This window comes from Alligator mississippiensis, chromosome 9 (genome assembly GCF_030867095.1).
Source record: "Alligator mississippiensis isolate rAllMis1 chromosome 9, rAllMis1, whole genome shotgun sequence".
Classification (NCBI taxonomy): Eukaryota; Metazoa; Chordata; order Crocodylia; family Alligatoridae; genus Alligator; species Alligator mississippiensis.
The window spans coordinates 3,847,753-3,869,919 of NC_081832.1; the positions used below are offsets into that span (position 1 = coordinate 3,847,753).

General features: G+C 44.2%; 1 protein-coding gene across 1 annotated transcript in view; it reads left to right on the plus strand.

Annotated features, from left to right (window-relative positions):
• The window catches only part of KCNQ2 (potassium voltage-gated channel subfamily Q member 2), a 107,202-nt gene extending 87,209 nt beyond the window's left edge, over nucleotides 1-19,993 (plus strand). Inside the window, exons 15-17 of the mRNA XM_059713193.1 lie at nucleotides 56-163; nucleotides 7,718-7,841; nucleotides 8,615-19,993. Of these exons, the coding sequence (XP_059569176.1) occupies nucleotides 56-163; nucleotides 7,718-7,841; nucleotides 8,615-9,352 (970 nt within the window). The 3' untranslated portion in view covers nucleotides 9,353-19,993. The remainder of the gene's footprint in view (nucleotides 1-55; nucleotides 164-7,717; nucleotides 7,842-8,614) is intronic.
• Nucleotides 19,994-22,167: the final 2,174 nt, after the last annotated feature.

Genomic DNA, 22,167 nt, shown 5'->3' on the forward strand with positions numbered 1-22,167 from the left:
CATGTGGCTTCATTATGCATTTTGCTGGTGTCTTTTTTCTTATTTACTTTGCCAGGATAGATATGATTGTGGGTCCCCCGCCCCCTTCAACTCCCCGGCATAAGAAGTATCCAACCAAAGGACCCATGTTCTCTTCCAAAGAGTCACCCCAATATTCGCCTAGGTTAGGATTTGCCAAAATGCCGCTTTCTCTGGATTTTTCATTTGCTTAATGTCAAACCCCTTTCACGCCAGGTTATATGACGGCATGTACCACTTAGGAAGGCAGCTCGCAAACTTCATATTCAAAATGCCTCTCTATTCTGGATATGCTTTGATTTACTTTAGTATCGGGCTTTCACGCATAAGACAAGCCTTAAAAAAAAAAAATCACCCATATACTTATTGGTTTCCTCAGCCTGTAATCTTAGGTTTTCCTCTTGCAGATGTTTGGGGTGGCAATGTCATCAGTTTGCTAGGGTACTGTAAGTCCATTGTCAAAGACTCCAAACAGACCCAGAGCTAGCAGGATTTGCTCTCACCCTCTGAAAAAGAGCTCAGTTAAGACATCTGCTTTGTAAAGAAAGGAGCACCTCACATAAGGCATGCATCTGCAAACCAGTTTAAGCATACGTTTGCAGGTAGCCATGCGTGTCCATTGAAGTGAGCGTGCTGCTTGCGTTTCTTTCAGTGGATGATATAAAAACCAAATGTTTCATCTTTAAAAAGAAATCTAGTAGGGACCATTTATATCCCTGGATGTAACTCCGCTGGCCAGGGAAAAGGCATGGTTTTAAAAACATTACAGACATTTGGCTGACTATAATAGATGTTTTTCAGACTAGGTGCAAAAACAAAGCCAAGACCTTTTAGCAAAATCCTGGCCTCAATGAAGGCCTCAACAGGAACTTTAGCATTGGTGTCAGCGGAGCTGTGATCTTTCACTGTAGATAGAAGTTGTTGTATGAAAATGTTAACCCTGTATGTTATCAGGTAAATGAAAAAAAAATGTATATGCACATTATAGGTTGCATTTTCACAGCTTGAGTCAGGCCTCACTTTATGGTCTGGGGTGCACTGTGAGCTTATATGATTTGTGCCCACGGACTCATGCCCACAAAGCATATTGCAAGTATATGCACAAGTAGTTTCCGCAGTCAGGCCCCTCAAATCGCACGTTGTGGAGTCAACACAGGAGACATGAATTTGGGTCAAAATGTAGTTCAACCACCGCATCTTAGTGCGAATATCACTTGTGAGCGTGCGCTCACATTCTGCACACACAGTGCATGGTTTAGCCACAATGATGTCATTTTTTAAATATCACGTCTCCCAACCTACTTGTCTTCACTAAGAGCTAAACACGTGGTAGAAGTGCCATTTTCCAGGCAGCTTTTTTTGAGCAAGCCGAGCTTGGGAAATGAACATGACAAGACAATTAAAACCTTACCGGTCCACACATTCGGCTAACTCAAATATAGGAAGACAGAAAGATCTGGCACCCAATCAGCAAAGCCTGCGCATAGCAGAGCAAGGAGCAATGGGCTCAAGTCGCAGCAAGGGAAGTTGAGGTTGGATATTAGGAAAAACTCTCTCACGAGGAGGGTAGTAAAGCACTGGAGCAGGCTACCCAGAGAGGTGGTGCAGTCTCCATCCTTGGAGGTTTTGAAGACCTGGCTAGACAAAGCCTTGGTGGGATGACGTAGCTGGGGCTGGTCCTGCTTGGAGCAGGGGGTTGGACTAGATGTGACCTCAACCATCATTGTCTAGGATTCTCTGATAACTTCAAATGCCTGCGAACCCCGAGTTAAATCAATGGGATCCCTAAGGGCCTTAACATTAGCTTGTGTGCTTAGCTTCCTTATAGATCTCACCAGGCTTAACTTCCTGAAGTCCTTAGGCAAAACTGCCTGAGAGGTACCATTTCTGGATTTGGTCCTAGGTGGAGGATAAGTTTAATCATCCCAAACTGCCTGAGAGTTACCATTTCTGGATTTGGTCCTAAATGGAGGATAAGTTTAATCATCCCAAACTGCCTGAGAGTTACCATTTCTGGATTTGGTCCTAGGTGGAGGATAAGTTTAATCATCCCAGCTATGAGGTAGGCCAATTTGCCCCAAGCAAGCCACACCATCAACATATGGTTCCTTATTTCAGCTAATTGCTGGTCCATTGAGAATTAAAAAGGGGGAAAGAAAAAACAACCTGTTGAGGCAACAGAGGCAAAAAGTCACGAGCAATTTGTATGATGCACCTCAAAAGTGCTTATGTGTTGAGGGCAAAATGCAGCCCTCAGGTCTTTGAGTATAGCTCCTAGTGAAGACAACAGATTGCAAATGCATAAATAAGGTCAGGTTTTGGCTATAGCAAATGCCACAAGCTACACCAAAGATTTCTGGGTACATTCTGGCGGGCCGTCACAAGATGCAACCAGGTTCACGGTGATTTTTGTTTTTGAATAGCGCAGACTTGGACACTAGTAGCGTTATTAGATACCAATTTTCAAAATCGATCTGGTACAAACATTAAGCAACCAGAAGGTAAGTAGCCAGTCATATGGCATGGATGAAGGGGGTTTGGCTTCAATGCCTGGATTGTGTCAAAGACTAAATTGAATCTCTCTTTCTAAACACTTCATTTTTTTTCCTCATTTGAGCCGTTTGACCTTTGATGTCTGCTTCTGGCCAGGGGGTGGCAGCTGCTCCCTCTTTGCATGTACTGTAAGCATGAAGCATAACGAAGCATGAGAAAACTGCACTGTGGCTGCTGCGAGAATTGACATTTTTCTGTATCATTTGAAAGAAGAAGAGGTGATGCTTAAAATGAACGGCAACGACCCTTTTTCGGAGTAAGACTGCAGCAGAGCCAGGCACATAGCAGGTGGGATAGGATGGCAGGTCAGACAGCATCAGCCGTCTTTTGGCCCTCTTAAATCCAAGGGATGTGTTCTCAAAGGCTTGAGCCTATGTTAAACCCACATGAGTATGTGTGTGTGTGTGTGTGTGCGCACGTGGCCTGGGACCCAGTACCTTAAAGGCACAAACTGTCTTAATGATACGACTACAGAAGCCCACCACCCCAAGGGGATGTCCAGGAGGAGCTGTGCAAATCTGGAAAGGTTGATGCTTCCTGAATGCAGCAGGAAGGCAGACCCCACGCCACCCAACGTGTTCTCTCTCAGCCCTGCCAGTCCTCCGTGATATGGCCAGTACCCCAGGAGGGGCCAACATGGAGCTTTTCCTGCACTACTGTGATCACAGGGTCTGCAGTTGTGCCCGGTTCCTGAAAGGGGATACAAAGAAAGACCAAGTTCTTTGTCTCCCCACTTCTTCCACCCAGAAGCTGGTGCCTGCAAGTGGATTTTGAGGTACCCCATTACTTAATGCCAGTGCTCATGTGCTGGTAGCAAGACCTTGGAGAACACAATGAGTTTGCACACTGATTTTGGGGCATGGGTTTGATGCTTCCTTTGAAGAGCTGGCCTGGAGACCACACACCCTTGACCCAATGTCATAGTGTATGTTGAGAGAGTGAAAAATTGCACATCTCGTTTTCCATGGGGAAAAAAATGGTAAAACATTACAACTAAAGAGGACTTAGTTGAAGGATAAGACCTTTATATGTGCTTTAGAGAGCCAGTGCTTGTCTACACAGGAGGACTCTTAGGCAGGAAACTAAGGGATGTATCTTATTCCAGGTTAGGAGTGGAATAGGCCACCATGCATATAGACACTCACAAAGTGCACTTAATGCACGGTTAGTGTAGAGCAGCTACTACTAATGCTATAACCACGCAGCTTGCTTTATTCCTCCATAATTCCTTAGCAAGCTCCTCCATTCTCCCTGGAGAAAGGCACCTGGTTTCCTTGTGTCCCTTTGGAAATCCCATCCTTTCTGCCTTGCACTCTGGCTAAGAAATCACTATGCGCATGAAAATCTTAGTCCCAATCATATGGGGCTTGATACAGTTAACAGGATATAGCTGGGAAGGGCCTGAAATTGGAATAGCAGGAGGCTGTTGAACTGGAATATGTAGATAAAAGTGCATTTGAAACACCTGCACAGCAATCAGTCTGCAACTGGATGTTCACGAGAAAAATAACACCTCTTGGTCTAATGGCAGCAGAAGCTCGTGGCCTTACCAGCTTCACCTTGCCATGGCACCAGCACTGGAGGGGATGCGAAGGCTAGAAAGAAACTGAAGCACTGCCCTTTTCCAGGACCAGGCACAACAGAAATCCCTGCTTTCTACTTTCTTCTCCCTGAGACCAGTCCCTTTGTGAGTCCTTCCGTAATGGAGCAAGAGCTTCAGCCCCACTTTCTGATCTGCACCACCAGTGGAGCTGGCCAAATGCACAAGGAAGTGCATGAACATCTTGCTAGGGCATGGCCCGGGGTCCCCCACCCCTGCACCCAGGGCAGAGCCACACAGAGCTCCCCTGGAGAAGTTTGCCTTCACACCACACTCAGGTCCTAAAGACAACCCCTGGCTCTTCCAAGCACTGCAGAAAAAGATGATTGCAGCATGGTGAGTCCCAGCTGGAACGGATGCTGCATTGCCCTGGCAAGCAGCAATACTCCCAGGAGGACAGACGGTGGGTTGGGAGCAAGAGACGCCTGCCTGTGAGTGCCAGCTCTCCCGGTAGATCATGCCCATGTGCCTTTCTTCCTACTCGAGGCAGTGGGTAAAACCAGCCCTGCTGTGAGAGAGGCCAGTAACCTCCCCATATCCCACCTGTGAAGCAGCTTTTGGAAGCTCACCCTGATTTGCTTCACTGGGATAGCGTGGGGCTCAACAAGTGTATGGAAAACACTTTAAAGCCCCTGGATAAAAGTTTGACCTCTTGACAGGATCTACATGGGAGTCCTTCATTGACTTCTGTGAGCTTTGGATCAGGGTTGCTGACAGGGTTTGCATGTGCCCCTGGGCGACTGCATTAATTCCCCCATATTTCAAATTTTTTTCTCTTGTTTTTTTACCCTGCAGTTTTTGTCAGAGGACATTTCCATTTCCCTATCCTGCAGAATAAGAAAGCTCTCCCAGTGAAATGGCTGCAGCAGAGCACTTCACTGGGACAAGAGGGCCACTTATTTCCTTGGCCTTTCCCCCAGTAATCAGAAGAAATCAGACACTTTTGCCTCTTTAAATGGGGCATCCTATTTTACTAGTCTAGATGCTTGTGCATGTTGGAAAGAAGATTATACAGTGTTTTTATTCACATCATAGCCTCCGACTCCAAGTCCAGGTGGCCCCCGTGATCTAATTAAATGCCTCATGGCTTACACAATAACATTATTCTTATAGTATGTACCTGATGCATACCATGGTGGTAACCCATGCTCCTCTTGGTAGGCCCCGTGCATGCAAATCACATGCACTTTGTACTACGAGGAGAAAATAAGGCATGTATCTTACTCACACTTGTAAAGTATCACGTGGTACTCATCCTACTGCTGTACTTACCATGTAAGCAAGCAATCAGCCATTACCCTGCTAAGAAACGGAGTCAACTTACCTGGATCAAGGACGACACCTAAAAAATGGTGGCTTAGTGTTGTGTGTGTGTGTGTGTATGTGTGTGTCTGTGTGTGTGTGTGTACACATACGTACATACAGTATAGTAGGCAACCGTTGATCCTCTGGATCGTGGTGTACTTATAAGAGGTCTAGGCAGGTGCCTGATGAATCCGCTTGTATGGAGACCTGTGACCATCATACCCAGACCTTCGACGCATACGCCTAGGCAAGAGTATGGAGGAGTGGAAGCTGCCCAAGACCCACCATCCCCTTTTAGACCATCGAGACAGGATCCAAACACTAGACCGAGTCCAGACATGCAGTGCCTCCATGGTTGCATTTTCTTCCAGAGATCAACAGATGAGAACTGCTGCCGACTGCCTAATGCCCCGGTGAGGGCTCGTTTCTGTCAGCGTGATGTCCCTTAGCCTCTCTCCAACCAAGAAGTACCCACAAGGCAGTGGGGGTTAGGGTTTGGAGGTGCCCTATACTCACCTTACACTGGAGGTTGCAACACTGTGGGATTTTATGAGCTATCCCCACCACGAGTAGCCCCGGCACGTTGCCACCAGGCCCTTTAGGCAGATGCAATTTACGGTCATATCCAGGACCAACACACACACACATATATGTATTTATATAGCTTTATATATCTATAGATAGATTGATAGATAATCTATACCTATATCTATATAGAAATGGAGATATAGATATAGATATCTATGTATACACACACACATATACATATACTAGATATATGTGTATGTGTTTGTGTGTTACCTTAGCTATGTTAATCTGCCCCGTTTCTTTTAGCCAGATCTGCAGCTAGTATGCATCTGTGTCACTTTAATGCATTTAAAGTCGAGGTTAGTCCCTACCAACTGACGATGTGGCCCAGTACTGAAAATAAAATGTATACTGCATTAAGACCCCCTAGAAGTCAAGCAAAGAAACTGCTGTATTGTTGGAAATGGCTTTCTGTCCCATCCCTTTCCTGGGTTTTGTTTGTTCCTTTCCTTTGTCTGTCCACATTCAGCTCCTCCTTTTTCTCATCCTGGTGCATGGATTCATTGCCCACACTGCAGAACTGCATAAGAAGCATTTTTAGTTCCGCTCAAGACAACTAACTTGGTTTTAACCAGATGGACGAATCTATTTTTATCACCCTTATTTCTGGCACATTATGCAAGGGTAAAGTTTGCCAGGGCACTGCGAGGAAGACGGCTGTACATTGGGATAGTCTTAATCACAGCCAAAGTTGGACTTGCCCTGTTGGCCAGCATGAGATCTCAAGGTTCCCATGTTTAATTATCTATTTAAAGCATCTCAATTTGTGACCTCAAATATTCTTTGCTTCTGATCTCCTGTCTGGCCTCCCCAGATCTCCTCCCTAACTTTGCACTGCACATGGAGACTTAAATTCCTAGCCTGCAAAAGAGGAATGACTAATGTAATGCAAGTAGCCAAAACAGAACATAGCACCCAGGAGACCAGTAGCTTGTCCAATAGGCTTGCCCTGACCTCCCATTTAAATGGCTCCCTGTTGTGTAGACGAGAGTCGCACAAGTGTTGCAAGTGTGCAAGTGTTAGCAGCCCTGAGAAGGATTATGCGGAGTGGAAGCAATGCTTCTGATAGCGTTTTATTTGCTGTGGCCAAATTCATCCCCAGTGCACCTCTACCTGAAGGCTGTGGAACTATACCCATTACATTTCCACTTAAGTGGAGACTTTCTTTTCATGTTTTAATTTGGAAAACTACACGCTTTCATTAGTGCTGAGGAGAAAAGCATGTTATAATGAAAGACCATTAAAAGGAGATCCAGTCAGCTGTAAAGATTATCCACACACCAAAAAAAATTTTTTTTTAATTGCTGTTTTTGTAATTAGTAAGAATAAAATACTGACTCGATTGGCGGAAACTTGTCTGAGAATGCAATTTTTCCCAATGGACAAATTTGCTGTGCATAATGTGCCAGATAATCTCCTTGTAAACAGAACCGATAGACTTTAAACTCTGCCAATACCAATGTGAAAATATAGATACGTGTTTGCATCTAAGATAAAACACTTAGCCGAAACTCTCTATTCCTGAGTAATTGGAAGTTGGGAGAGAGGCTACTGCCGTATCCCTAGGGAGCGAGAAGGCAACAGTTTTGTCTCCCTGATGTATCTGACTAATTCAAGAGTCTTTTCCGGGGGGGATGTTTCTGTTCCTGGTAGAGTTGACCAGATTGTTGGACGAGGGCCATCAATGACAGACAAGGATCGAACCAAAGGGCCAGCAGAAGGGGAGCTTCCCGAAGACCCTAGCATGATGGGCAGACTTGGAAAAGTCGAAAAGCAGGTATGGGCCAGGTTCGACGGTAGAACAGGGGTCATCCTAGGGAATATCTTCCTTAAGGTTATCTATAAAAAAGATTGCATGTAATGTTTTTTTGAGGCATATAAATGATTTTTAAAAATTGGAAATAAAAAAGTAATTCCGGTTTGAGAAGCGACTTAGATACATGGCAGTCACCAAAAGCCAAGACAAAATGTCAATGACACTCAAATGGCTAAGTGCCTAAATCACTTGAATGCCCTTGAAAATGTCACCCTTCTACACTAAACAGATTTCAAGACAGACTATGGGCAGGTTTTCTTGCTGCTGTGGGACCCACATTCAAAATCAGTGTATAGCCATGCACAAGGTCAGTACAAAGCCCTGGGTACCATTTTCCATCTAAGGGTTGATCCAAACCAAGAGGAGCCCATCTGGAAGGGCTCAAGGAGTCTCTGCTCCTTTTGCAATCAGGTGAGCTCTGCAGATATTACTTAGCAAAAGTGCCAGGCATTAAAAACAACTTGCTCTAGTGACCAGTGGATGCGTGAAAGGATAAGTTAGAAGTATTAAAAAAATAATAATAATAGCCTGTCTAAAAGCAGAGAGTGCCTTCCTCAAATTCACACTGGATTTGGATCCCAGACCCCTCCAAGTCCAAGGACTTTTGATGCTGCCCATTGGTGCCTTTGAAATTCGGAGCTGGGGTTGGGGGCAGGTGCTTTTGTATCCAGAGGATTGGTCTGCCCCAATCCCTAGACAGCTTGCAGTACTGAGACTTTTGTTTCATTTTTCAGGTTCAGTCAATGGAGAAGAAGTTGGACTTCCTGGTGAATATTTATATGCAGCGGATGGGTATCCCGCCGACGGAAACAGAAGCCTATTTTGGGTCCAAAGAACCAGACCCAGCGCCCCCCTACCACAGTCCAGAAGAGAGCAGGGAGCACATCGACAAAAATGGCTGCATCATCAAGATCATCCGGTCCACCAGCTCCATGGGACAGAAGAACTTCTCCGCCCCGCCAGCTCCGACGATGCCAACCAACACGTGTCCACCCTCAACATCGTGGCAGCACCAGCCTTATCAGCGACAGAGCCACGGGTCCTCCCCCGTTGGAGATCCGGGCTCTTTGGTACGAATCCCACCCCCGCCTTCGCACGAGCGCTCCTTGTCAGCATACGGCAGTGGCCACAGGGCCAGCGCGGAGTACCTGAGGAACGACGACGTTACCACGAAACATCACGAGAGCGCCATGAGAGACAGCGACACCTCTATTTCCATCCCGTCGGTTGATCACGAGGAACTGGAACGCTCCTTCAGTGGCTTTAGCATTTCCCAGTCGAAAGAAAACTTGGACATCCTGAACAACGGTTGCTATGCATCAGTGGCCCCCTGTGCCAAAATCAGACCCTACATCGCCGAAGGGGAGTCGGACACCGATTCTGACCTCTGTACGCCTTGCGGGCCTCCCCCCAGGTCAGCCACGGGTGAGGGACCTTTCAGTGACATGGGCTGGTCAGCTCCTAGACAGTGAAGCATCGTGATGCTCTACTGGGCCCAGTCGGAGCACTGGCCAGCCGCCTGTCCGCACCGTCCACACATTGAACTTCTCAAGGAGATTTTCAGCTAAGGTTTTACCACTACAGAACTTAGCTGGTGGATATTTTCTTACAGCTTACTCTGGGGGCACGTGCTGAGCCTGCATTTGGTCGAGAAAGGCCAGTGGGGTGGAATAATTTGGAGTTTGAAGCATCTGGATTTCTTTCGTACTCTCTTTCTAACATAGGTGAAACTTTATCACAGTGCAAGGTGGGCAACGGCATTTCTTGGTAACCCTTTAAGATAAATATTGCCTGGGGGGGATCTTTTCGGGGAGGTTTGAAATAACAGGTGACTGACAATATTTTTTTATAACGTGATTACCGCAAAGAGGCACTAAGGGATTACGTACTCAAATACTTTGGAGTTGGAAAGCAAATGTCATGATGTCAGTCTCATAAGTCAGATTTCGGCTGATGGGGTTTCCAGACTGCGAGTCCCCATCAAGCATTGGGAATGTGGTGTAATTGCAATATAATGCACTGAAGCTTGAAAAAGGCTCTTGAAAAGAAACATGTTCATGTTGAGGTAGTTGAGGTAGTGCAGGGTAGAATAGTATCGGGTACTGTTTTGAACCATTTGGTCAAGCGGTTTAGGGTAGGGGGATGTTGGAAGATTCAAAATACATGTTTCAGGGCTAAAAAGGAAACACTGGGGAGGAAGAGTGATTTGGGACACCAAGGAAAGACAAGAAAGACCATCAGAAAGGAGGAATTCTCCAATGTCAAGCCGTGTATTATATTTAATAACATCCTTTCCAAAGGGTACAGGATGGGGGGCTGTAATTCAGTAACTTGAAGTTGCTCTCCTAAGCTTGCAGTTTTGCTGAACAAGCGCCCATGGCAGAATTACAACCTCGCGGTGAATCGCTGATGGGAGAGGGGCCTTGCGTTACAAAAAGTAGCGGTCGCTCCATTTTTGCAAGAAAAGTACCAAGCGCTCCATCAGCGGTTGGGTCTTGCCATTCAAGGTGTTGCCCATTTCTTTACACAGTTCGCATTGTGCCTCAATGCTTCTGCACGCCCTCTCCTTCCCTCCCGTGGTCCCATCCTTCCTTTGCTACCCCATCCCAAATCACGCAGACGTCCTTGGGACTTCTCCACCGTTTTCATTGGGACCCCCATGCTGAGCGAAGAGGTGTTTCTTCTGGCCTTTTATAAGCCTCCGGTCTGTAATTTAGCCACAAGTGCTGCCAGTGAGAGTCTACCCTTTCTTAAAGGAAAAAAAGAAAAAAAAGATCTTCTCTCTCATAAAAGCCCAGTGCAGATCCTGGGATCGTGAAGCTATGGGGAAGGTGATGAAGTCAGTTTTTTTCGGGACCAAAATAAAGTCACAAAGTGATCCTTTACTAGCAGAGATGTGCAGACTTTATCCAAGGGGACTGATGTGGGCATTTCAGGAGCCATCTCCAGGGCTGCTACACAGTGGTCATGATCTCGCCTCTGAATCTTCCCATGTAATTAGACATCATTAATGTGCATGTTTGGGGAAGGAGGATGAAATGCAGTCTGGGCTGTCTCAGTCAGTCCCTCTTTCTAACCCCCGTCTTTCCATACGAGCGGTCAGTTTTCTTAGCATTTAAAGAGGTGGCATGAGTCCCTTTCTGTTGGGCTTTGCCGTACCTGGGATAAGTACAAAACCTCAGTATGGCAAGGCTGAATGTTAAACTGCTGGTGTCGATGGGGAAAACCATCTCTTATTCTGTCACCTCCACTACAAGCTAATTAGGAGCAAAGGAGGGAAAATGGCAGCTTTGGCCTTAATGACCCCCCAGGTCATAGGTCCCTGAGGAGCTATGCACCACTTGGAAGGTGTCAGCTGCCTGTAGGGAAGCATGCATCTCCTTCACAGGAACTCAGTTGCAAGGGATCTCATGCAGGAAAGGAAATCTCTGCCAAGAGAGGTGGCTTTTTGGGGCTTCAGGATGGAAAATGAAAGGGTTGCATTGATGCTTAAGCACGTGGCAGGGGAAAGGATCTATATAGTCTTCTCAGCCAGTTAGCTCCAGCATAGGTGGGTAGAGAAGTGAAGGGGAAAGCATTTCTTTTCTAAAGAGGTCAATGTATCCTTGGGTCCAGGGGAAGGACCTTTGCAGACCCAGCACCTCCTCCCCATTCCTCAGGTCTGCATTGATGTAGTTTGCTGCTTGGGGGAGGGGGATTTGGACACACACAGCCCTATACACCTGGATGATACTGCTGCCAGTCCTGGCAATAACCATATTGTCCCTACCATCACACATCATGGGTTTCAGGCATTAGGAAATCTGGCCAACTTGGTTGTATTCAGAATGGGTATGATGGAGTCTTTCACTCTATTGTCTTCGTAGCCTGTGACGATGGAGAAAATTGAGATAAGCCCTTGGCTCAGAGTGCTCTTCTGAATCAGGGGCTATGAGAAAGCAGAGGGGTTTTTTTTTAACTACCTATGATGTTCAGAAAAGAATGCATTTTTAGATACCTGTGGTGTGCAACGTATCCCAATGCATGGGAATAATTGGGGGGGTTTCTGGGTAGATTTGAAAATATAGAGTTACTAGTGAAGTCACAAGGAAAGTCAGGACAACCATCCAGATTCAGCTCTGCAAAAGGCCACCTCTTGTTGATCCTTGCAAACGACTCTAGTGTTCACCCACAAGAGCGCCATGGATTTTAGTGGAGTGACACCAGGTTTTTGCTGGTGTGAATGAAACCAGAAGTCGCCCCTAATGTATGCTTTTTGTTGCCTAACCCTTTACATCCTTTTCCTCATCCCAAATCACACTCGACAGCTCCCAGCAGCTTCCTGCTCCCTTCCTTTCCCCACCTCCCTTGTATATGCAGTTGCTGGCGAGCCAGCAATGAAACGTTTTCTTAGTTTCTCAAGTTAGTGGTTGAGAAACAACACGTTTTTGACGAGAATGTTTGAATTTTTGCTAATAACAGTGTCCTCCAATGAGGATGTTTAATGAAAAATGTTACGGCAACCTCTGTGTCACTGCTGTTTGGCATGTCTGCAGCATCTGTGTTACTTCTGTTTCTCTCTCTCTGTAATCTCCGTATGTTTGTAAACACAGAAACTCGGTTTTGGTGATGCCAAGTTGTGGCACAAACCCAAGAAAAGCTAGGAAAGTCAGAGGTAAGAACAACACGGCGCCAGGCGAATTTTGAGCTGAATTTTCAATGGGCCTTTCTTAACTGCATCTGGGGTATTTGTAACTGTGATACTTGGTTGCACATACAAAACCGGTGTGTGCACACATATGCTTGTGCACATCCATGCAGAAACAGAAGCAGTGGCCTTGCGCTAAAATCCAGGATCTGAACTCCAGGGAACTGGGGGTGGGGGATCTGGATCTGAATGTTAAAAATGGTCCCCATCAGTGTCACGGGCCATTCCAAAACCTTGGAGCAGAGACCACACTGCACAACAGGTTGTCCTGCCTTGAAGTTTGGGGCCCAAGTTCTTGGGTCAGTGTGCGTCTCTGAAAAGATGCAGTGCATCTGCAGTGCATCTCACAAAATGACCCTGAGACTTGAAAACAGAGCACTCGCTCTAAGTTGAATTTCCCAACATTTGGGAAAGGGACTTGACGTTACTTAAATGCAGGTGTTGTATGCAGATTTCCTTGTTTGCTCGGTTTCTTAATAGCCGTGTTTAAACAAAGGGGGGGGAAATAATGACAAGCAAATCGTTTCACCCAAAGAGCCATGATGTTTCATTAAGCGACTGATGTAGGAAAGAATATTATTTTTAATGCTGCCTAATGGAGCCAAGCCACTTCAACAAGGTCATTCCTATTTACAGTATAAGTAGGAGTACTTGTACATTTTCAATTTTAACCTTTTCAGTTACATGGTTTTTAAAAAAATAATATTTGCATTATGCCCTGGCTAGACCAGATGAACTCCAAAGATGTAATAATTTGCTTACTTAATATTTACCCAAGAGAGTGGAAAAAAACATATATTTGCCATGAAACAATTGCTAAAAAATCCATAATAATGAAATAAGAGTCAAGAATTAAAATGTATTAAAGTGTCTAAGTAGAAAAGATGTTTCTGGCATAATTGAAGCAAACGAGAAAATCCAAAGTTATGGTTGAAATGTCTAATTTAACACCTAGTGGAAGAGTGCCGTGGCATTGTTTATAGGATCTGACTCCATTTTAAACATGCTTCAAGCAGAGGGAAGAGGCAGAAATCCAAATAATGGAAGAATAATGTCGTTCAAAGTAGGGAGGTAAAGTCTGGAATGAGATTCATCCCCAGAGTCAGGGCTTCTGAAAGCAGAATTTGGCCCTCAGATATGAACATCTTGGCTTTTGGCTTACTCAGAAACCTAAAGTAATTATGTAGTTTAAATAGGGGTTTTTTTATATATGAATACATGCTTGGGTTCAGTTAATAATTTGATAGGAAAAGGTCATCAAAAAATTCTTAATTCAGAATATTAAAAAAAAAGAATTAAAATAATTAAGACTTTAAAACTTCACTTTTTCTTTAGACACAAAAGAGAAGGGGTTTGCTTGGCTTGGCTGACTTATGCCTCATTTCTGTCACATTCCCAAATAGAGAGCTTTGAACTCAGTCATTTGAATACCTCCATGTCCATAACTGCTGTCTCTCCAGCTGTTCCCTACTACAGCAGTTCCTTAATCAAGAAGAGCGTGTGCTGTTCAGCAGTGCCAACAATTGCCAATGTGCTACCAGTGGGGCTTCAACACTTGATCCAGAAGAAATAGGACTTAATTTCCACTAGCTAAGATGACAAGGGACCATATCTAGCAATGGAAATGGGCCATCGGATGCAGCTTGGGAGAATGATTATATGAACACACAAGTAGGACAGTAATGTTCATCTGTGAAGAAGGTCACCCCTTTCTAAGTACAGCTAATACCAACCCTATAAATCATGATTTTCATCCGTGGTCCCTCCCGGTATTTCTTGAGGGGTGACGGGAGATTTTTGTCTTTGGGCTGCACCAAACATCAGGCACGTTGAAACAAAATTAGAGCAGGAGTATCTCTCTTTTTCCTTCCAAAAAAGAGCTTCTGTCCAGTCTTTGCCATTGCTCAGTTCAAAAACACAGACAGCAAGGGTTATTGCCCTGAAGACAACGGGGCTGTTCTCAAGGACTGCTCCAGCTGGGCGTGGAAAGTATATGCAGGACTATCTGATGTACACAGAGCCAAATCTTTTATATATATGTATATACATGTATACACACACACACACGCACATATATACATACACATATATGTATATATATCTATACATACATATATACATACACTCACATACATACACACATACACACACATATATACATACATGCATGCACGCACACACACGCAGACTAGGAATTCAACCTGGGGGAAAAGCAAGTGCTCTTTAAAGAGAAAGACACATTTAGCTTGCAACTGGGCCTTCCCTTATGGAAGTGCCCTCATATATTTAATGAAGTATTCTGTTCATTCCCAATTTCTTGAACCCCTCGAGAGGAGTCCCCAAGGCAAGCGCTGAATGTAGGCATCTCCCCAAAAACTGCCCCCTCCAGCCAGAGCCTCCCAGTTGGGAACAAAGCCCCAGATCTTCCCTGTGGTTGTTGCCTTTTCCCCTGCAAAGGGCCTTGGCATGTGGGCTGTGCCAGCGATGGTCCATTGAAGCCCGAGTCCAATGGCCACCGTATGTGTGTAACCATATTCCACAATTTTTATTTTGCCTCCTCTCTTGGGTCAGTATTTTCCGTTGGATGGATCTCCTTTAGCGAAACCCAAACAAGGAAATCGGGATACAAAATGCCCTTGCTTGTAAGTAATGTGAAAGTGGTGACACAAAAGCGATGCTGCACAGGAAGTTCAGAAGGAAGCCAGGCTCCTGCAGCTTTTCATGTGATCGCGGGGTGGTTTTGTTACGGACTGGTGTGAAAAGGGAACTCTTGCCTTGATTTGAAGCCTCCGTGACTTCTCCACTTCACGTCACAACTTGAACGTGAATATTTGAAGCGTCAAGTTGCGGGGGGGGTTGGCGAGGCTTTTTTAATACTTAAAATAAATACATAGGTATCTTCTTTAGTGTTGATGCTCTGTTGGCACAATATTGCTTGCCTTATATTATTGTCTAGAGGGAGAGGAAAATACACAGTTTTGATACAATACTACCAGAGCTCATGTTTTAGGTCTCATCTAGCATCACTTGCAGGTCTCCCTCCTACCAGGAGGAACCATCCGTTCATTTTCAACATATGAATGTGCTTTTTCCAGACTCTCATATCAGACTCTTGATTTTGCCTGCTACTGCATGCAGTCTGGGCTGAGCAGAAATCATACCATGATGTCTATATCTGCGTTCCTAAGTGGCTGTAGGGTTTAAAGAGACATCAGTTTTGGAAGAAAACACACAAGCAGTTATCCGTTGCATCGGGCGGTAAGGTGCATTAAAAACCCAGTGGCTTTTGTAGGTAACACTAACATACCACGTGTCTTTGATGCTGCGATTCATTTAGTGCACTATTCCTCAGGTATGGCATGCATGAATGACTCCTGTTACCTGTGTCTACAAGAGGTGTATGTACGTGGGAAACCTATGGGATGAGCTACATAGGAATATGGATTTCAGGGAAAAGCTGTGGTTGATTCTGCATGAAATGCTGTGCTTTTTTAGTCTGATGGCAATGATGGGAATGTGATGGACATGCCTAAGGAATACTCTTTCCTGCTACGGTGGGCCTCAGGGAACCAACGTGTTGGTGTCCATAGTCCAAAGGGCTGAGGCCTGGCCTCCATTGCAATGGATGCAATTTGAACCCACAAAACAGATGCCTGCATCTTTGTACCTGCCAAATGAATCGCAGGAGCAGGTCAGAGCATTGTCGGGGCACCTCTCTCCAATCTCCCTACACTTTCGTGCCTGAAGGTGCAAAAATGGGAATATACAACTTCTGCCGTGGAAAGTAGGCCCTCTTGCAAAGGGCTCCCTTCCCCCTCCCTTGGGCAAGGTGTCCACCCATGTCTACAGTGTTCGTGATCAAACTTACGGGAGTTTCTCCCTTGCTTTCCTGTACTGCCCCCCCTTCACTAGGTGCAGAGCATTTTTTGGGTGCTACTAAAAGTCTCGGCACTGTTCTTCCTACAGCATCAGTCTATGCTGTCCAGAGACCATCAGTTCCCCCCAGACACTCGACTTTCAATCCCTACTTCATTAGCATCGGTCTAGTAACATAGCACCATTTTGTCACCATCCCAGCCCAGGCCACATCCAAAGGTATCAGTTGCCTTAGTAGGGCTATCACCCTGTTCTTGAGGCTTTTGAAACGCCATAACTAAGTCCCCCATAAGCCCTAACACCTTGTCTTCTGGATTTGTATTTGCTTTTCATTGAGCAATTCCTTTTTACCTCTTGGGGCCATTGGAAATGTCCCCGTTTTATTTAGATCGATTAAGCCTTCTGGTGCAGGGAGAGAGGCCTTTTGCCCATCCACCCAGCACGTGGCATGTTAATGGCAGGTTGTGGTAAAATAACACCAGTCCTGGGCTCCTGCCAGCCATGTCAGAGTAGCAAGGAGGAATACGTGCCTCTCTCCACAGCCTGGCTGCTTCTGCTCTCAGTGCCCCAGAGGTTGCACGTGCCAGGTGCCCACGTCGGCCTCGTGGCTTGGTTTGTGCAAGATCCTCTCTTTGCAAAGGTTGCCAACGAGCCTGCTCCAAACTGCACCCAGAGGCCAGGTGAGATGCGAACGAGATTGTTTCCAATATGAGCCATGCAACCGCTTGTGCGGTTCTGATCCAAACCCAGGTCGAAATCTGGGGTTGTCCAAATAGCATTCGCTTGTGCTTTCAGCTCTATGTGGAACTGACAGTCAAGTTAGGATTTGGGGTAACCGGCTTTTTTTCCCACCCCCTTCATCCTCTGCACAAGGCACAGAGTCATCCAGGAGCTCATTTCTCCAGCCTGCAATGAATGCTGCCTGCCAGCACAAGTTGTTTCTCTCTGTAGTCTTTTAAAACTAGCACACCCGTGGCGACTGTAGGCGCCTCTTCACTGTGCAAGGTGAATCTCACTCCGTGCCTGGGCCACGGGACACGAGTCTGCTTCAGCAAGTCGCTGTAGCGGGGTCAGTCCCATTAGCCCAAGCCAGAGGCTGCTGGTTTGATGACCAAGATGAAGCATGTTACATCTCCTAGTGTTTAGGCTCTTCTGCGCCTCCCAGCAAGTCAGCGCTGCTCCTTCACCGGCTTCACATCTGTCCGGAGTTTGAGAGCAGTTGCAGTCAGGCCAGCACCCAAATAATATGGACTCGTCTATACTCATATACTGGCTCGCTAGGCACCACTGGGCTCGGTTTCCCTCAATTCAAGCAAAATGTTTTCTGCTGGCCACACCGGTTCCAAATTTGCATTTGCACAGGGAGTGGAGAACTGGAGGTTTGCAGAAAAAAGATAATTAATCAAGGAGAGGATTTTTGCTACGTTCCTTCTTTTAATTTAACAGCAGGTTTTCCAATAGCTGCAGTAACTGAGCGGTATATACATGCTCCAGGGGAGTAAATTACTCTTATCGACATTTTATTCTTTTATCAGTAATTCACATAGGTGGGCTTCCCTGGACTGGACCAGGAACAGCCCATATACTAAAACTATATTCCTGTCTCACCAGTATAGACATTGTATTTATGAGATCTGTCTTGCTTCGTGTCATTTGGGCACAATATCCACATGTATCACACAAGACTTGCACATTACATGCCAGCTACGGATAGATATTGTTACATGTACTCCGCTTACGTGTGTTCAATAGACACCAAATATAGAGTGTTACCTGCCTATTTTGTGATGTGACTCAAAGTGCACGGAGGGGCGGGAAATCCTGTTGTGTTAAGAGATACACTACATTTGAATGCTTCTTAAAAAACACATTTTACCAGAAAGCAAAAATAAGTGAGACTGTTTCTGGAATGGGTTTTTTGGGGGGTTTTGTTGTTTTTTTTTTTTACAAAAAGAAAGAACAACACATTAAAAATACCTAAATACTGTATTTCTATATATTCTTCATTCTTACTCACCTGACCTGTAAATACTGTACAGGCTGAATGATGTATAAAGGTTTCTCTTTGTCAAGAACTGCAAGACAAAAAGGACAACATAACTTTGGCTGCAGAAGATTGTGTTCACGCAGTTACACGTGTGCACAGTCATATTTTGCGTGCAGGCGTATGCATGCAGAGAGATGATTTAAAGCAGAAAAATGCATTTAATGTGAAAGGAAAAAAAAACTGCCTTTTTTTTTTCCTTTGAGGAAAGATAATCTTTTCTTTTGGTTTGACCCAGACACTATTTTAACTTCATATTTCTATCCAGGTAGAAAAAGATCCTAAGAGGGACTGAATACATATTTTCCCATCCAAATTAGTCTTTTTTCACAGCCCCGTTTAGAAATTTTGAAAATAGATTGAAAAAAAATAGATTTAATTGGCTTTTCCTTTTTACAGTTCAAATCATAGGATCAGTGCCCACTCCACTACAACCAAGGTCAAAACCAAGACTCGTGTTGACTGCTTGCTGAGAGCAAACCTTCTCCCAGAGGTTTCAGACATGGATATTCATGCATGAGCAAAATCTCTTGACCCGGCCTCATTCATAAAAATTAAGTTGATTTTATATAACAGAGGCACCATTTTGGGGTTTTTTTTTAACTTTAGCCTTTTAACTGCGTTCCAACACACAGCGTGTCTTCTCTGCCAATGGAGATGGCATAGGGCAATGATGAACCTTTAGAGATGATGGGCCTGCTTTTCAATCGCACCACCAAGAACCATGCAATCCCAGTAGACCCTATAAACAGCCCCTGGCACCTTACCTTTGAAAATACCACTGATCCTCCTGTCTTCATAGTATTTGTCTTTCAAAAATGTAACTTCAAAAACAAAACAAAAAACCAAATTCCTCAACAAGGATCATTCAGATGTTTAACCAAGTGACGTGAGACATGTCTGGAGTCCCCGTATCTACTTTATCTCTGAGCACAGAGTTGGCACCAAGTCCCTCTGGGAAGGGGCAGGTTCTTGCTTATGGTTTCATTGCAAAGCTCTGACGGTTTATCCATGCAGGGGATCAGCTGTAGAGGTTTAAGCAGACAAAAACTGCTTTCCAGACTTGGTGCCAATTCTCTGCAGAGAGATGAGTTTCATCCATGAAGTAGGTTTTTTTGACTGGGTGTTTGTGTCTGCCTTTCATTACTCAGCTGAGCCCTGAAGTTGGGTTGTCCTTCTGAAAGCAAAGACAGCTGCTTTGCTTCCTTTAATTTGCTCTGTTGCCTTGGCTTTTTTGCACTTTTGTTCGAGCTCCAAAGAATATTTCATAATGCCTTTGGTACTGATGTACAATTTTAAACATTTTGTATGTATTGAATGGTACACACTTCTCTTGTAAAATAGCAATCTGACTTTTTTTTTGGTGAATGTGTAATTTCCTCTGTACATTTCAATCATGACTTTGTGCACTGTACATTTTATAGGGATAGAAGCCAAGGGAATGACCTATAGTTTTCTATTGGAATAGATAAGACATTAAAATTACACAAATCACAGATGGTTTTACACTATGCCCACTGAAGAGCTATGTAGCACAGACTTTTACATGGAAATGTCGAGCATGAAACAATGTGTACCTTCACGTGGATGACTGTGACAGCTACGAAAATGTATATGTGTGATATTAAAAAACAAACAAACCAGAAAACAAAATAAGTTGCAATCTTAAGGGAAATAGAGGATAGAATATCAATTTAAACCACAGAGCATCAGGAAGGAAAACTTGCATTCCATAAAAATGCCAAGAGATTTCAGCTCCATGAGATGAAATACACATTTATTTTTATTTGAAAGGAAAAAAAATACACTAAACCACCAAAGTGGATTGAAGGAGAAGTACAAACTGCTGTATGGACAAAGCTGATGCACAGGAAGACCCAGCCAGCGAGGAGGTGACTCAGTAGATCCAGCAGAAGTCCCCAATTCTGGCACTAAGCTATACTACACCTCTTGTTTCCTTTTTATTCCCGAGCCAAACATATCCTTTCCTTTCGGATGTGCAAAATCATGCTCTGGAGATTTTCAAGTTCAAGGGTTCCTGAGCTGCAAGGACACTGTACTGCCAGAGGTCTTTAAAACATTGATTTAGTTAAGTGATGCAGCATGTAGCATCAGTCATCACCTGACAGGTAAAGGATTAGACTGATAAGTAAAGGAACAATGTGTTACACTCTTATCACTGTTATAAATAGCAGAGGGCAATGACATCTGAGAACAGTGGGTAGGAAATGGGTTGCAGTATCATCAATACCATTTTGCAAACTTAAAACATATACACACACACACACACACACACAAACATACATATACACATGCATATCTATACACACCTATCTATACATACATATCTATACACACCTATCTATACATACACACACACACATATACATACATATATCTATACACACACACACACACATATGTAGATATATATATATATATATATATATATATATATATATATATAATTTAGTTGGTCTAATAAAAGAGCTCACATTTATCACATAATAAAAGATATCCTATTTAGTTGGTCTAATAAAAGAGCTCACATCTACCCAAAAAAATTTGTCTATATATATGTATGTGTGTGTATACATATATATGTACATATGTATACATATATATGTGTGTAAATATGTTTGTGTATATATATATATATATACACACATATATATGTGTGTGTGTGTATATATGTATGTATGTATGTATATATATATATATATACACATATATATGTGTGTGTGTGTATATATGTATGTATGTATGTATGTGTATATATATATACATACACACATATGTGTGTGTGTGTGTGTGTGTGTGTGTATACACACACATATACATATACACACACTTCAGCATGAGCATCCATGTTAAATTGAAGGGGGAGAGCCCCACTTTTCAGATTCGCACCTGTCTGGAATCGAAAACCAGAAAAGTAGAATTGAAGTGATTTTATATTTCTGGGACTAGCCTAATGCAGTTCTTTCTCCCCATGAAAAACTAGCTGGCTTCTCAAATAATGGAAAATCTTCCCCTAGAGTCACAGTGTTAAGTACCAATACCTGACACTTGCATTTGTGTAATTTGGGGGAATATTCTCAAACCGTCTAAGAGGTAAGTCTCGGTCTCTTTTTCAGAAGGGCTGTCAGCCTGGACAGGCAGCACATCTGCATCAGTTTACTACAATGATCTAAATGTGCTGGTGTTTCTCTCCACTCCTTTTTTAATATTGCCATACATACCCCATCAGTTTGGTGGCCTGCCCCTGTAGTGGACCACATCATAGAGAAATCAAGCTGGAAGCAGCAGCAGATCACCTGGTTTCCCCCCCTTACTCCATGCAGGAGCATCCCAGTCTAAACCGACCCAGTGTTTGTTGAATTTGGGCTCAGAAACTTCCAGTAAAGGAAAGTTGGGATCTCTCAGAAATCTGTACTAGTGTCTAACCATCCTCAAAACCATAAGTATGATGGATGTGCTGACCCTCTTGCAAAGGTGCACTGAGCATTGCTGTGTCACTAGAAATCCAGCCCTGTCTTAAATCACCAGGAGGAGCTACCTGCCATGCAGATCCAAGCCCAAAGCACAGAAAGCTACTCTGCAAGCAAAGGATCTCTTCTCCAGGTACCGTGCGCCAGCAGATGGCAGTGACACACATCCTTTCAAGCCTTGCAAGAAGA